This window comes from Xenopus laevis, chromosome 2L (genome assembly GCF_017654675.1).
Source record: "Xenopus laevis strain J_2021 chromosome 2L, Xenopus_laevis_v10.1, whole genome shotgun sequence".
Taxonomy (NCBI): domain Eukaryota; kingdom Metazoa; phylum Chordata; class Amphibia; order Anura; family Pipidae; genus Xenopus; species Xenopus laevis.
Genome location: NC_054373.1, coordinates 149,929,252 through 149,946,453, shown reverse-complemented (window position 1 = coordinate 149,946,453; position 17,202 = coordinate 149,929,252). Strand labels below are relative to the sequence as shown.

The following is a 17,202-nucleotide window of genomic DNA, read 5'->3' as shown; positions in this document are numbered from 1 at the left end:
CTAAGTGAATGCCCAGTAAAGCAGTTTTTGAAACTATACTATGCATATAGCCAGTCTAAGCCTGCACAAGAAATAACTGGGAGCAGAAGTAAAATGACAGCGCCCCGCTGCCCAGCACAAAAGGTATTCAATTTTGCTCACTGGGAAGGAGGTGCAAGTGGTACCCCCCCCCGATGAACTTTCCAAGTCCTTTTAGAAAGTACTATACTATATGCAGAGGGCAAAAACCATGCAGGAAATAATTTGTACTACAGCTTACAGTTCAACACATTTAAGCATAAAAATTCATTTTATTCCCACATTTTCTTATAACAAAGCCAACAGTCTGACAGTTTAGGACACTGAATTAGCCTTGGCAGTTCTTAACAGCTGATTAACATTGGTAGTCTTTAATAGGAATTTCATTGCAGCAGGTATGTAGAACTCTAAATGAGCTTTTATAACTTCTGGTTGTTTGATTCAAGAATTACTTGTATCCTTTATAGGAGCAGTCTACAGATGATTCTTTATTAGAATGCTTAATGCAATTTCCAGATTTTCTTTTCTTTTTTTAAATTCGAATAAAGACAGGGCACACATATAAATGCTATCTTTGCACATGAAACCAATTAAGCCTTTTTTGTTCACTGTATTAATAATACAATAGTTTACATATCACACACAAAAGTGATATGTATATAAATGCATAGTTGACATTTATTCCAGTGTAAAACATTAGAAAAATCTGATTTTACATGTACCTTTTTTTTTTTTTACTAATAGATTGTGTTCTGTTAATGAGATATTTGCAAATAACGGATGCCCACCCCAAGCGCACACAAGGATCACCTAGAAACAGAAGAAAAATCGCAGTGTTACCTGGGGTTCAGATGTTTTTTGTTGCAGGTTTTGGGGTGGGCATCTCTTCATTTGCACAGACCTATTTAAAGGGCCATCCCTGTGGTAAAGTGTAATTTTTTTCTGGAATAAATGTCATATAGATCTATCTGATTTAATCATATTCCATTTGTAAAATGCATTAATTTGGACTATCACACCCAGAAGTCTAAATCTAGTCTTTTTCACTGTAAAGAAGCATTTCAGGCTGCCTATTTTTTGAGTTGGTTATGTTGTCATCAGTTCTTAAGTCTGACTTCCAAAAAACAGATACACATATTCATTCTATTCATAATATTATGCATTATACATTTATGTTGTTTACCAAATTACTTTTAAAAAATAAACTGTGTTGCTGAATTACCACTCCATGGCCAAAACACAGTTCAGAGAAAAAAATAATTTAGGTTTGATTAGGAGGTGTGCAGAAAATGTGTTTAGTCTGTCTTATTATATAGGTTATTTGGTGGAAAAGGCAGTCACAAAAAGCGTTTCTTATTACTTCCATTTCCCAGAGTCACTGGTAACAGTAGTTAAACCTAAAGCCTTCTGAACAGAAACTATAGAATCGTTTAGTATTGTAAGTGATAGGATTTGCATCTGAAAATGATAATATAGCACCCTCATGTGTAGTCTAACTGCTAATAGTTACAATATCCAACTAGTCTATCATGCTGCTAATTGAAAGGGCAAATAACCCAGAATGCAAAAACTGTTTCAAAGCAGCATTCAGAAAAAACAACAACTGGTTGGCTTGCAGAACACAGAAACATGATGCATATATCTGAAATCTGGGGACAGAAAAGAAATAGGACTTGCTTTACATGAAGAAATGATGATAGGACATTCGGAAATAGAGGCCAAATGTTACGTTTGTGTAGGGATTTTCTTTTGCTCTCTCTTTAAAAGGTACAATATGCATTCCTAAGTGTTAATAATACAGCCGTGTCCTATCCCAAAGCCAGCAACAATTACAAAGCACAACAATCTGCATCTTAGTTACTTCAAAAATGACTCCTAACTTACAGTCCTTCTATCCCTCATTAAAAGGACTTGCTGAGCCTAAAATCAGCCTGTAATTTGAAAGTTTACTTATAAGTGAAGGTGCATGGGAAGAGGTTAGAGGTGTCTGAAAGGGTTGCAAAGCGTTTCCTTTCCTTTTTTTTAAAGGACCTCCTTTAATATAGCAGGAGTACATAAAGAATGAGCGCCAGGAAGACATCTCACCACATCTGTGACTAAACAGCAATTCTCAGTTAATATTCTAAAGCAGAACATTGTGAGAAGTGCTCACAGGGTGAGATGCCCTTCCTTGTACAAAGGCTAGCCCATTTTATTTATTTTTTTTTTATTTTTTTTTGCTTTTAACCCCCATTTCCATGCCTCTGTTTCCTTTTCACCAAATGGTGTATCCACCATCTGAGCCACCCATGAAGTAATTGCCTTTCCTCTGTGTGACTAATACATTTGCACCCTGCATGGCAGCCAGCTGAGCTGCATTCGGGGGGCAGCCGGTTGGCGGTGGCTGGAAGAGAAAAAAAAAAAAAAAGGCATTAGGATAGTAACAGATATTACAGTGTAAAAAGCATTAGGATTATCCCCAAAACTGGAAAATAAACAAATTCTAAAGTCACATTCACAGCAATCATATGGATAGGAAGGATCTGATGCATATATGATCTTATAAGGCAGGATTCCCCAGTTGCCCTTTCACTACATTTATATGTTGCCTCCACCTACTGCAATATTGCTTTTTTTTTTTTTTTGGTTGGGGAGTGGGTCTCCTCATAAAATTTGTATTCCTGTTTTTTTTATACTCTGAGGCACATATATCCATGGTACAAATATAGCTAAGAAGGCACAAGATATATATGCACAATATTACACCTTCTATTTAAAGAAGCAACAATATTCAGTTTTTGATATAGGTCATAAAGTTTATATTATGATCTTGTCCCTAAAACAAGACTTAATATCTGCATACAGTACCAGAGATAGCCATGCAAAAATGCTAGTACCTGTGTATTGTATTCTTTTGAGTATTCCAACAGGTAAGGGCTAAATGGATTCCTGAAACTATAGTTTAATGTCGATGGTACTAATTTGCACCGTTTAATCTGTAATTGTAATGACTGCAAATGTTGTATTTCAGTGCTGGGGAGAATACTGCACAACATACACATTTTCAAAAATAAATTCGATTTTTTACATGCATTTACAGTAGTATTACTACAAGGAAGTACACATTAAAATCTTTTTAGATTTAAAAATATATTGGAAGTAGACGGGGCTCTAGGACTACATGAAAAGAATTCCACTGTGAGTTTGAATACCGAAACAACACTACAGAAGCAGATGGATTTGTCCCTATACATTGAATTAACATTCTGTGAAAACACTTACTGGAACCGATGGAGAGTTACCCACACCAAATCGAGCCCCTGCATCATAGCCCCCATCGACAAGGACTGTGGAGCCAGGTGGGTAGACAGGACCAATAGGGTAATAAGCCATAGGTACTTGTGAGGACATTTGTGCAACTTGCATAGGCTGAGCCATAGGAAGGTACATTGATGTGCTGGGGTAGTGTGCAGATAGAGCGCTCATATTAGCTGCTGCTTGTTGCATATACGCAGCTCGGTACAGCTAAAGAGAAAACATATCTGTTAGTAACCATAAATTACCAAATATACTGGAGCTATATTTTAAAAGCATATTGGGATACCTATAATGGTCAAATAATTAGTGTAGCTAAAAAATATATAATTTGAACCCCAAACCACAATAAAAGAAAGGGCAAACTTGAATACGTCCACAGTACACATGGCGGATAAGTAGGGCCAGTGGGAATGCAGTCTTTTGTAAGGAGGACAGGATTGTGCAATAAAATAAACCATTAGCACCTTGTGTGCTTAAAAGGATACTGTCATGAGAAAACATGTTTTTTTTCAAAATGCATCCATTAATAGCACTGCTCCAGCAGAATTGTGCGCTAAAATCCATTTTTCAAAAGAGCAAACAGATTTTTTTTTATATTTAATTTTGAAATCTGACATGGGGATAGACATACTGTCAGTTTCCCAGCTGCCCCAAGTCATGTGACTTGTGCTCTGATCAATTTCTCTTTACTGCAAGTTGGAGTGATATCACGCCCTCCCTCCCCCCATCAGCAGCGTAACAAAAGAACAATGGGAAGGTAACCAGATAGCAGCTCCCTAACACAAGATAACAGCTCCCTGGTAGATATAAGAACATCACTTAATAGTAAAAGCCAAGTCCCACTGAGACACATTCAGTTACATTAAGTAGGAGAAATAACAGCCTGCCAGAAAGTAATACTATCACCTAAAGTGCTTGCACAAGTCACATGACTGGGGCAGCTTGGAAACTGACAATATGTCTAGCCCCATGTTAGATTTCAAAATTGAATATAAAAAAAATCTGTTTGCTCTTTTGAAAAATGGATTTCAGTGCTGCTGGAGCAGCACTAATAACTGGTGTGTTTTGGAAAAACATGTTTTCCCATAACAGTATCCCTTAAAAGGAACAGTAACATCAAAAAATGAAAGTGTTTCAAGTAATAAAAATACAATGCAGTGTTGCACTGCACTAGTAAAACTGCAGTGTTTGCTTCAGAAACACTACTATTGTTTATATAAATAAGCTTCTGTGTAGCAATGGGGGCAGCCATTCAAAGGAGAAAAGGCTCAGGTTACACAGCAGATAGCAGATAAGCACCGTAGAACATAATTGTGTTTTTTACTAAATTTTTTGCTGTTCCTGTTCCTTTAAAGGGGTTGTTCACCTTCCAAACACTTTTTCAGTTCAGTTGTTTTAAAATTGTTCCCAGAAATAAAGACTTGTTTCAATTATTTTCCATTATTTGTTTTTTACTGTTTTTCCAAAATTTAAGTTTAAAGTTGAGTGTTCCTGTCTCTGGTGTTTGAGTCTGGCAGCTCAGTAATTCAGGTGCAAACTCTAAACTGTTTCAATTTTGCAACATTTAGTTGATACATTTCTCAGCAGCATCTCGAGAGTATTAGCAACTACTGTATCAATTCTAACAGCTGCCTGTAATGAAACTCAGGGATTCTTCTCAGCAGGGACAAAGATAAGAAATGTATCAACTAAATGTATCCATTTAGAACAGGTTACAGGGTCGGTGACCCCCCCCCCCAGAGCTGCTTTAGAAGGTGAAAAATGATACCTTACACTTCACTATAATAAAAACAGTGACATATAGAAAATAGAAAGTAATTGGATAAAGTCATTATTTCTGGTGATCTATCTGAAAACAACTAGTTGTTTGAAGGTGAACAACCCCTTTAAGGTACCAGGTGTAGAACATAATGGAACAGCATTAGTAACGTAATAATACTCCTGTTTGTTCACACAGGTTAAAAGGCACACTAGTAGGTTGATAAAACTAAGACTATGGATGCTAAGAGAAGGAAAACAGTGTGTAAGCTCAATATTTACAAAATACATAAATAAGGCAAAGAATAATATTGGTGGGTTTCACTTTCATAGCCGAGTTCCACTGGGTAATGTAATCTGCGTTTGTAGAGGTCCCCAGATTAGCTGATCTTTTCCAGATATGCCCACCTTGAGGTGGGCGATATCGGGCTGTTATGATTGTTTGGCCCTAGGGTTAAACAATCCGATGACAACGACGTGGATGCCGGCCATCAGGGCAAATCAACAGGCCCATATGGCCCTTGTCCCAAGGTATGTTAATCCTGCCTGATATAAATTGGTCATCTTTGGAGGGCCCCATACATGGTCAAATAAGATGCCAATTCAATCTGAAGAGGCTGAACAAACAGCTTCAATCTGCCCATGTACGGTAACCTTAGGAAGTGACTGAAGCAGTTCAAGGAAGCTTTTGAAAAAAATAAATTGGGATGGATTTTATTGTACAAACCTACTATACAAAAACAATGTTCCTGTAAAACAAGTCAATCACATCACACAGCTAAAACAGAAAACTATAACAGTTTTGCTTAGTGTAAAGTTTATTTTCAGTAGCATTTTATCTTTTTAACATTAAGGGGAAGATAACCCCAAATATTCAAGTTTTCGAGGAGGTTTTTCAGTCACAACTCAAATCTTTAATTTTTAGAAAACTTAAATTTTTCCAGATTTATTATACCCTGAAGCTGGAAACAGCTCGAATCCAAAAATACTCCAGCTAAAACCTGTCAAGGCCATGTGGAATCAATGGCAGAGGTCCCTTGAACCATTTAAAAGATGGTTTTCCTTGAGTTTTGATCGAAAACTCCCTAATTGTTATTGTAGCACATGGATATTTTACCTCAGAATAAGCTGGAGGTGCATCTGTATAAGAAGGAGCCTGTGGCAGGTGCATGGTTGGTGGGTACACTGACTGAGAATTGGGTGCCTGGGTTGGGTAGGCTGGGGCAGAAGGGTATTGTCCTGTAGAAAAGAAAGCATGAGTAAGGATACATAGTACATTCAAATAAGATTCAAACAACTTTGATAAATCATTATAGTACAGGTATGGGACTGCTATCCAGAATGTTCGGGACCTGGGGTTTTCAGGTAACGGATCTTTTCATAATTTGGATCGTCATTCCTTAATTCTACTAGAAAACCATTTAAACATTAAACAAACCCTATAGGCTGGTTTTGGTTCCAATAAGGATTAATTATATCTTAGTTTGGGTCATGTACAAAATAACGTTTTATTATAATTTTTTTTTATAAAATTTAGATTATTTGGATAAAATCGAGTCTATGGGAGACGGCCTTTCCGTAATTCGGAGCTTTGTGGATAATGGGTTTCCGGATAAGGGATCCTATACCTGTACCTTACTTAAGGAATTACAATGTAATTAGGCATTACATTTGGCTGTACACTATTACTATACAAGATATACTGTACCTGCATCCTTACTTTAAACCACTGAAAGACTGCAGAAAATTATTAGTCAGTACGTGGCTAATACCTGCACCACAAAATTTGATAGTTTGATACCTCTGCAGTTTTATTGCCAGAGTGCCTCTTAGGTAACATATAACCCTCTGACAATGCCTATGGCTTATAGTTTTTCTTCTGTTGTGCCAAAGGAAAGATGATGAGTTGTAAATTATCTATAACAAAGGGGAAATACCCAAGTAACCACAATACACACATTCATATATATATGTCCATAATCTTTAAACAATATATTGCTTGACCACATGTCTCCTAGTTTGCGTTCTTTATTTATATAGAACTGTCCACGTTACTTCTTGCCCTAATGGATTTTACAATCCTAACAAATACCAATTTTATCAGTAGCCAATGAATCTGCCTGTAGGGTGTTGAAGTATGGGAGGAAACAGGATGCCCAGAAGAAATAGAGTAAAGTACATTATTTTTGGTGTTGCTAATCTATACATGTTTGTTATTATATATGTCAATGACATATTTTCCTTTTTTGTTATAAATATAAATGTAATTTTGTTGGTACTTTGCATCAAATATTCAGTAAAATTTTAAAAAGATTCCAATATAAGATTAAAGGAAAACTACACCCCAAAACAATGTAGGTCTCTATTAAAAGATACTGAGTAAAACAGCTCATGTGTAAAACCCTGCTTCATGTAAATGAACCATTATCATAATAATATACTTTTTTAGTAGTATGTGCTATTGGGGAATCATAAATAGAAAATCGCCATTTTAAAAAATAAGGGCCGCCCCCTGAGATCGTAAGATTCACTGTGCACACATACAAACCACATGTAAGGTCACATGAGCCAATTAACAGACAGAGTTCTGCCTTTTGCTTCCTCACTTCTTCCTCTTACAGTTAGTGTTGTAGTATTTCTGGTCAGGTGATCTCTGAGACAGCACAGATAGAGTCACAAAATGGTGGTTCAAGGCAAGAGATGTAAAAGGGCAATATTTATGTAAATATATATTCCAGTTTGGTAAGATTCTTTAATATGTCATTCAATTTGATATAAACTATCTGTTGCTTAAGTATTCATTTTGGGGGTATAGTTTTCCTTTAATAACATATTATTAATTAGTAATTATATATATATTTTTATATACACCCACATCGGCCATTAAATTAAAATTCGTTATGGCAGCGTTTATCTGCCCCGGTATGGCCATCTTAACCCAAAAACTGGTCATATGACCCTGATTTTACAAATTTAATTACTCACATTTGAAATGCCAGGACCTAGTTTTAATCCCAGACCTCACCTCAGCTATTTTAAGGATAGAACTACTAGAATGATGAACTGATACTATCTAGGGTTGCCACCTGTCCGGTATTTCATCGGCCTAGGCGGTAAAATAGCAGCCGTCACCGTATTAGCCGGTAAATTTGTAATCCATACTGTTCGCCCCTGGTCTGCCTCAGATCCGCCCCTCAGCTCGCCTACTCACTTAATCCAAGTGCTGCAGTCTAGTGATGTTCGGGTCGGGATTTCCCTGATCCACATCTAACCCGCCCTCCCTTAGCCCACCCGCATCTGCACCGAACCACCCCGCCAATGACATCACAAAAGGGGTGGAACCTGGAAGTCGGCATTTGACTGTGGCGGGCGGGGGGAGCAGGAGAAGAGCTCAACCCGCACACGCGAGTAAGCATGAGAGATCGGCCGACCCCTGGATATTGGGCTGGCCCGCACATCACTACTGCAGTCCTTTCCAGGCCAAACCGGTACTGAAATTTTGTGACTCCGCCCCAAAATGTCACAACCCCGCCCCTCTGGCCTGCCCCAACCACCTGCCAGTAGAGCTAAAACTAAAAGGTGGCAACCCTATTTTTACTGTATTCCTGCTTTCCAGTAGGAGTCAATTCCCGTCAGGCCCAGACTGGCAATCTGTGGTTTGTGGCTATTAGTCACTAGTTATTAGGCCTCTATATACCTGAAACACCAGGGCCTATTTTAATTATCAGTCCAGGTCTGATCCCTGAGTCCCAGGCACAAGTCATCACACTGGGTTACTGAAATGCTCTGCCAAATTTAGTGACCCATTTTCCGTTGAGCCCTTGTTGTGTATGGAATAATAAAATGAGCGCGTTACACAATCCTGCCTTACAAGGTCAGTGTTTTCAGTCACTAATATCATCTATACTCCTTTACGTACTATACGATAGTATGTATATATATATTTCTGTATTATACGAACAGTCTGTGTATGTGTGTACTATACCGATAGTCTGTGTATTCTGTACTATACCGATGAGCTCAGAGTCTCACTGTGACCTACAGAGCCCGCCCCCCAAAATATTCCCACCCCAAAACCAGGAACCGACATCATGTGATCGCGGGAAACTTAACTCAGATCCCTCCAACATATCATTCCAAAATAAAGCCCGAAAACAGGGACTCGGTTACGCCATTTCCAGCAGGGCCCTAAAGCCCCGGTATGAGCGGCGGCTCAGGGACAAACAGCAGCAGCATTAGCAAGGCCGTGGCGCATCCGTAGCAAACACTAAACATAAACACTCAGCACAAACACCAGCAAGCTGCCCTGAAGCCCCGGAGAGGCTCTCACTTGCCTTTATTATTCATAGCTCCGGGTTCGCGTCTGTTGCTCGCTCTGTATTTTCTCTGTGTTTGTTGTCGGAGATGATTCCACTTCCGTTTCTGTCTACTTCCGTGTTGTGATGTTTCGCTGTACGCAGCTACAAAAGCGCTTTCCAGCTGAGGAGCGCCCCCTGCCTGTACTTCCATTATTCCCGCAAGCACACGGAAGTGTTTCTCTTTGTACTACACAAGGACTGATGCTCGTGCAGCTTTTACCAAATAATATACTTGAGAAAGGGCACAATTGGCCCGAAACATGTCGTGTAAAGCAGCATGAATAATAAATAATCACCAGCCGTTAATCTGCGTTTGAGTGCTCTCCTCTCTTTCATTGAATAAAGTGTTTACCTCAAAATATACCTTCATAAACGAGCCCATTGGGGCCAGTTACACAGCTTAGTAGCGCCTTTACTGGAGAGGATTTCCTTTTTCTCTCTAGTGATTACCCAGTACCTTGTAATTGATCCCAACTCAGATATAATTATTCTTAATTGGAGGTACAAAGATATATATTCTTGTGGATGATGTAATCCTTTTGCTATTCAGTAGTATATGGTTCACCCTCAGACTAAGGCACCGCCTAGGATTGCCACCTTTTCTGGAAAACAATACCGGCCTTCCTATATATTTATCTTTTTTCCCTATTAATAACATTGGGATCAACCATCAATTTTACCGGCCAGGCCAGTAGGGTTGCCACCTGGCAGGTATTTTACCGGCATGGTCGGTAAGGGCTCTTACACACGGCCGTTCCGACCTGCGCTCCCCTGCGTTCCGTTTTTTGGCGTTCAGCCGCAGGGGAGCGCAGGAATAGACGCAAGTCATTATTTGAAATGGGGCTGTACTCACTCAGGCGCGTGTAGGCGCCGAACGCAGGTTCAGACGCAACATGCCGCATTTTTCCTGCGTTCGGCGCCTACACGCGCCTGAGTGAGTACAGCCCCATTTCAAATAATGACTTGCGTCTATTCCTGCGCTCCCCTGCGGCTGAACGCCAAAAAACGGAACGCAGGGGAGCGCCAGTCGGAACGGCCGTGTGTAAGAGCCCTTAAAATGATGGTTGATCCCAATGTTATTAATAGGGAAAAAAGATAAATATATAGGAAGGCCGGTGGGTGGGGCCCTGCCCTAGTGTTTAGTGAGGGGCGGGGCCCTAGTGTTTAGTGAGGGGCTTTAGGGGGCTATTGTTTGCCCAGGTTGTAGATTTGGGGGCTTGTTTGTCCTTTAAGGTACAGTAGATTAAGCAGAGCTGGAGAAGTGGGAGTGGGTCTCAATGGATGAATCTATTGTACAGGATTTGATCACATAAGATGATTTAGATGGTTTTTTTCAGAGAAAGTGTTTTCCACAATGCTCCACAGCATATTTGAAGCTGTGGCCATTCTAGGAGCTGTATAAGATGGAAGCAGCCCCATAATATTTGCAAAGCCTTTAAGATAACTTTTATTATAATATAGAATAAGAATGACTTTTCAATTAATCTAAATTTTTTAGTTTTTAGAGGTTTTTTGCCTCTTTCTAGCTGTCACAAGGGGGTCACTGACCCCAGCAGCCAAAAAAACTATGCCTTTGTAAGGCTACAGTTGTATTGTTACTTTTTATTACTTGTATTTTTACTTAGGTAATTCGTCTTCAGTCTTCCATTCAAACCGTTGCCCGGTTGCTAGGGTAAACTGGACCCTAGCAATCAGATAGCTGTTGAAACTCCAAACTGGATAGCTGCTGAACAAAAATCTCATGGGAGTTTCTTTAGTGTTGCTACTTGTTTAGTAAAAATGGCGTCAACATTTTTCTATGTAGAATCTCTGTCCCCAGAATCATACCTTTAGTTTACTGTAAACCACAGGGAACTGTGACCTAGTCAGAGATATAAAGGGAATGCAACATTTATTCAGCATACCATAAACTGCCTTTTTCCTACATTTCTGCAAAAAAAAGAAACAAGACTTCTTTTACATGATGAAAAGTGAAGTTGCGGAGGGTAGATGTAGGTGAGGTCAAGGCGTGACCAAAATGTCCCGAACTTGAGCTGGTAATGTTGATACTTTTGTGACTCGTGGGAATACATTTTAATTTATGACTTTTTTGGTCATAAAAATCGGTTGATTTTTTGGATTATCGAGTTTAACCAAGCGCAAACCACAATATCTTTAAATTGGTATAGGTGCCTTTCCCATTGATTCATAGAGAATCTCGACAGGTCTGAGATGGTGGATTTTCAGATTCTGGCTTTTGCAGCATCGGGGTATAATAAATCTTGAAAAATTCGAGTTTTTGCCCCAAAAAGCCCGACCAGATAAATTCGAGGTTTATTAAATAACCCCCAAACAAGACTAACTGCTATAAACTCATATATGGTTATAAGTTCTCAGATGGAAAGTCTTTTGTTGGTAGCTTCCCAATTATAGTGCAAAGTATTCTGTATGGCAGGGTCAGTTCATTCAGATCATAAAAATGTTTTATGTTCAGCATAATTTATGTAGCAATGTATGGATCCAGTCCATATGGAATGTATATAGCATTTTATTGATAAAGTGACCTATTGTTGGATATAAAAAAGAGAAAGCAGTAAAACCCCACACTACCTTACTAAAATTAATTGAGATCTAATTATATAAGTGCTTAGTGCTATTATAAACATATGCTTAGTTCTCAATCAATTTAGCACCAACATACAATTAATGGTATTTCAATCGATTGTGTTAATACAAATAATTATGATTAAAGTGCTTAAGTGCTATAAATTAGGTGCGGTGACTTAATTTTTTTCCATGTGGTGAATGCAACATGTGTGGTAAAATGTCAAGAACTACATCCTTTTATGACAGATTTGGTAAACATCATAATGTCAATTCACATATTAATTGCAAATCCAGGGGAGTGATTTATTGCTTGGAATGCCCATGTGGCAGGAAATATGTGGGTATGACAACCCAAATGCTGAAGGTAAGAGTTCAGCAGCATTGTAGTTCTATACGCAATGCTGGCAAGACTGATAAAACAGATGCAACTCTATCTACAGTTGCTTGGCATTTTAAAAAATACCATAATATGAACCCAGCAGACTTAAAGTTCTGGGCCATAGAAAAAATCAATCTAGGCATCAGAAAGGGTGATCTGGAACAAGCACTTCTCAGAAGGGAAAGTTACTGGATTTTTAAATTAAATACAATCTCTCCCTAATGGTATAAATGAAAATATGCTTTTCCAGGCATTCATCAAAGTCTATATACACATATATTAACGCTTTGATTAAAAACAGTGAACTGAAATGTTACTTCTGGACATTATATTGGTTGCTATGGTAAATCTCGTTGGTAACCCTTTTCCCCATAGATCCGTGGTAAAAACCCTGACATCCTCCCCTTATGGGAGGAGATTATCTAATCATTGAGCCTGCTTGTATTCCTGAGACAAACTGGAGTGATTGATATGTTAGGAAAGCTGTGAGTATCATGCTGACAGGTGTGCAGCAATGAGGCTCCACAGTGTGAGAATCTCGTGAGATCTCAATGAGATCTCTATGATGTCAGACGCTGAAGCTTTAAAAAGCCATGCAACGGATGAAAAGCCCATTTGCCTTGATAAAGCGTAAGCGAAACATACGTCGGCGAGCCTTCAAACCCTTTTTGTTAAAAAAAAAAGCTCATTATTGAAATCTTACCTTTTTAAACTTTAATTGAATCTCGGATCCAAAGAAATTTAATGGAATTGTAGCGCTATTAGCGCAGCATTCATTCCTTTTATTCTCTTTTATCTCTAAGGCACTGAGGATTTGTTGGTTTTATAGCAAAGTTAGCTCTCCTTACAAGACAGTTACACGTAGTAACGAGACCACAGTCCTCAGTGTTCTGCCTTCCTCCCACGTGTGGTGTCCCAGGGCTTAGAACAACGCAGCTAGTTTCTTCGGGACAACTCCACCTCTATACTATTTTCTCATTTCTAACTTTTATTCATGAATTGCTGACGCTTTATTTTTAATTGTTTGATACCATGAACTCACTTTAAAATTATAACTACAGCACTAGCACCTTATTTAATTAATATAAGAACCATGAACTTTTAGATTATTCATCAATTGTGTGTAGATACATTTTGTTGAAGGTCACAGCACCTAATTTATAGCACTTAAGCACTTTAATCATAATTATTTGTATTAACACAATTGATTGAAATACCATTAATTGTATGTTGGTGCTAAATTGATTGAGAACTAAGCATACTGTATGTTTATAAAAGCACTAAGCACTTATATAATTAGATCTCAATTAATTTTAGTAAGGTAGTGTGGGGTTTTACTGGTTTCTCTTGTTTTTAGTATCTCTATTCTGGTTTATATACCTCTACACAGCCTGAAATTGCGTAATACAAGTGAGTGAACATTAATTACAAGTGAACTATATTTTTGTTTGTGACTATTGTTGGATATAATCGTGTTGAAAAATAAAAGAATTATATGCCAACAAATAAAGTATTATATGTTCCCCTAATACACCCACATTATGCTGACAGCATTACAGACCAGCATTTAAATAGCTTTATTACTAGGCTCATTGGCCCTAGCAACAAAGCACTGTGTTAATGTGCTTAAGTACAGTAAGGCTTTTGTTCTTTCTTTTATTCATTTCCATTTTGTATTTTGTCTAATCGAAGTACATGGAGGTAATTTTTGTTCCCTAGCTTCAATGACTGTCCTACTGACTTCTTACAGTTTTAGGGCCAGATTTATTAAGATTCAAGTTGTTTTTTCCACGAAATTCGAGTATTCGAGTTGTATTTTTTGGGGTAAAAAAAAAACTTGTAGAAAAACTGGAATTATCGAGATTTATTATACCTCGACTTGGAAATAGCTTGAATCCAAAAATACACCACCTAAAATCTGTCGGGATTCTGTAGGAGTCAATGGCAGAGGTTGCTGGAACCATTTGAAGACCTGCTTAATGTTTGGGTTTTTTTCAGAGGGTTCTGGCTGAAAACTCAAATTGCGTAATTGAGTCGATTGATTCCAGTTTTTCTCCGTGGAAAACTTGATCGATTTGTGTTTTTTGGTGTTGTGGGACTTGAACTTGCACATTCAGGTTTTTGATAAATCAGCCCCATATTCTTCATTAAACTGTCAGACTGTTCGTTGGCCACAACCTTCCTAATCACTTACAACTGACATAATACCTTCAAGGGGATCGATCATAAACATGAAAATTTAATACAAGCTTCTTCATACTAAAATAAGAAATTTTCTAATATAATCAGTTAAAAATTCGGACCTGTTTCTAAAATAATCAAGTTACTCTTCACTCGCCTTCTCTCAGCATCTGTTTCTCTTAATTCTGACTTCATGCGGGAATTGGGAGCGCCGTAAACACTTATAGATGAATAGAATAAAAGTTGTTAATGGAAATAATGAAAAATTCAAAAAATAATGGATTTCAAAACATTTTTCAAATACAATATTTACAAACTAGGGATGTAAAATCTCACCCAATTAAACAAATTTTCCCCTTTCATAAGAAGTCATCAGGGGACTTACATTAGTGAGCAAGGAATAGGCTTCGCTAGTGTTGGTGCTATATGTACTAAAAGGGAACATATATTTGCTCTCTGTCCTTTACTGTAGTGTTCTGTTGTTAAACAGAATTGTTTATTACAGTGTGTCTACTAGAGATAATCAGCCAGTAATTACTTTCCCCTTCAAATGTATTTCCCAAAGGTATTGAACTATTGAGTGATACACCAAGTACATTTATAAATGCAATTTCTAAGATGTAGAGCCTAGGGCAGGATACGTTTAGTAAAGTCCAAACTGAAATGGGAGGGCTTCTTAGTGTAGAATAACAAGATAAGGCTGCCTCAGGCGGAAAATGGTCAGGATTGCCCCTGAATATCACCAGTGATGTTTGTCTCTACTGTTAAAGGAAAAATATACCCCCGAAAAATGTAGGTCTTTATAAAAATATATTGAATGAAACAGCTCATATGTAAAACCCTGCTTCATGTAAATAAACAGTTTCCATAATAATATACTTTTCTAGTAGTATGTGCCATTGGTTAATCATAAATTGAAAATTGCCATTTTAAAAAATAAGGCCCCCCCCGGGATCATATGATTCACAGTGCACACAAACAAACCATACATGTTAGGTCACATGAGCCAATTAACAGACGGAGTACTGTCTTTTGCTTCCACACTTCTTCTTGTTATAGAGTTGTAGTATTTCTGGTCAGGTGATCTCTGAGGCAGCAGAGGAAACACATGATTTTGCTCATAGCCTATGCCAAGAGATTAATCAGCATTAAGAACAGTTCAGCAGGAAAGTGTATAATATCACTTCTTTTTTCTTAATTTTTCTGCATAATTGGAGTGTGTTTACTTCTTTGGTGGTAATACATTATTAGCATTTCATTTTTGTGCCTTCAAACCATTCTTTAATGTCACTTACTGTACTGTATTGCAAGTTCATAAAAATAAAAATTCTTACATTAGTGTCCTGTGCCTGTCACACATGGAACAGAGTCTCCCAAACTCCTATATACTGCATTTTGTTTATATATGTTCTATAAACAATTTCATTTCTGTTTATGTGAGTCCTTATGAATAATGCATGCCGTTCTGATGAATATGCACACAGGCCATTATGTCTGCAAAGGCCTAATAAATGATTTTTTAGTATGGGATGTTGTTCACCTTGCGTGCGTATACTGATTAGCAAAGTGTATTGAAGAAAGTATATGTCTAACATAGATATTTTATGCATGGATTCTGCTAGTCATTGCAGACAAGGGGGGCAAAACATTGAATGCATTTAGGTCATCTTAACTATTTCTGTTATTGCTGATGCCACATAGGTAGGGGTTACTTTAAATGGCAACTCAAAATAATAAAGATGAACCTAACAAAAATGTAAAGAACTCAAGAAATCCTAAATCTGTCCCATCTGTCTATACATTATAACGCTATCCAACCCATTCAAAAACCACAATGGTGACTGAAGAGTTTGGTACTTAAACTCCCACGTAATTCATAAAACATCTTGACACACGGAGAATGTTCAAACTCAGAAGATAAGATTTATTGAAAAAAAAAAGCAATCACACAGGTCCGGACAGTGGCTCGGCACTCTTTAGGGCAGGGGCACACGGGCAGATTCAGGGAGATTTAGTTGCCGCATCTAAATCTCCCTGAATCTGCCCATGTTCCCCTGCCCTTACACTGTGTTTATACCAAGATCAAAACATCTACATTTTTGATTACATAACATATTTGATTCAAGTTCATAGGTTAGTACATCACATATTTAATTATTGCTTATTTCTCTTTTTTTTTTATACAGACATTATCTCAGCGCCCTAAAAGAAAGTAAAAAAAAAACTCAAGAAATTGCAGTCATAATATCCTTGAGACACTGAGCTGTTTTCATTAACAGTGGTTTCAATGTCCTTGATAGTTTCATGGCTTCTTGATAAGAACCACATACCTTTCTTCTTTTCAAATTTTTTTAATTTAAATTTTACAAAAAAAACAAGTTGACACAGCATGTTGAACAATTTGTTTTACAGCATGTTAATATATGTGCAGTTTCATATTCCAAATAAATAACATTCAGACTTTTACATGAACAATAAACAAATATTGTTAACTATTTTGACCTGTTTCTCAATTATTTATTGTTCCAACATATGAATTTTAAAATCCAGATCGAGTTAGAACCACAGACCACAGCAAGCACTTTCTGTCCCTATTTTCCAAATGAATACAATATCACAATACAG

The 17,202-nt window shown here is 37.6% G+C and overlaps 2 protein-coding genes across 2 annotated transcripts in view; one reads left to right on the top strand and one right to left on the bottom strand.

Moving 5' to 3' along the window:
• Nucleotides 1–953: 953 nt before the first annotated feature.
• dazap2.L (DAZ associated protein 2 L homeolog) lies at nucleotides 954–9,479 on the bottom strand. Its single transcript, NM_001085954.1, has 4 exons — nucleotides 9,408–9,479; nucleotides 6,191–6,312; nucleotides 3,280–3,522; nucleotides 954–2,401 (listed from the first exon to the last, which is right to left on the bottom strand). The coding sequence occupies exons 1-4, from the start codon at nucleotides 9,418–9,420 to the stop codon at nucleotides 2,273–2,275; spliced, it is 507 nt and encodes a 168-aa protein (NP_001079423.1). The 5' UTR covers nucleotides 9,421–9,479; the 3' UTR covers nucleotides 954–2,272.
• The window catches only part of pou6f1.L (POU class 6 homeobox 1 L homeolog), a 76,266-nt gene continuing 67,586 nt past the window's right edge, over nucleotides 8,523–17,202 (top strand). Inside the window, exon 1 of the mRNA XM_041582559.1 lies at nucleotides 8,523–8,947. The gene's annotated coding sequence lies outside the window, so the exon portion shown is untranslated. The remainder of the gene's footprint in view (nucleotides 8,948–17,202) is intronic.

Bases quoted from the DNA above. Each gene is read 5' to 3' on its own strand.
- dazap2.L (NM_001085954.1), bottom strand. The intron at 3,523-6,190 runs GTAAAATATCCA...TTTTCTCTTTAG, and splicing joins CACCTCCAGCTTATTCTGAG to CTGTACCGAGCTGCGTATAT. The intron at 2,402-3,279 runs GTAAGTGTTTTC...TTTCTCTTCCAG, and splicing joins GTAACTCTCCATCGGTTCCA to CCACCGCCAACCGGCTGCCC.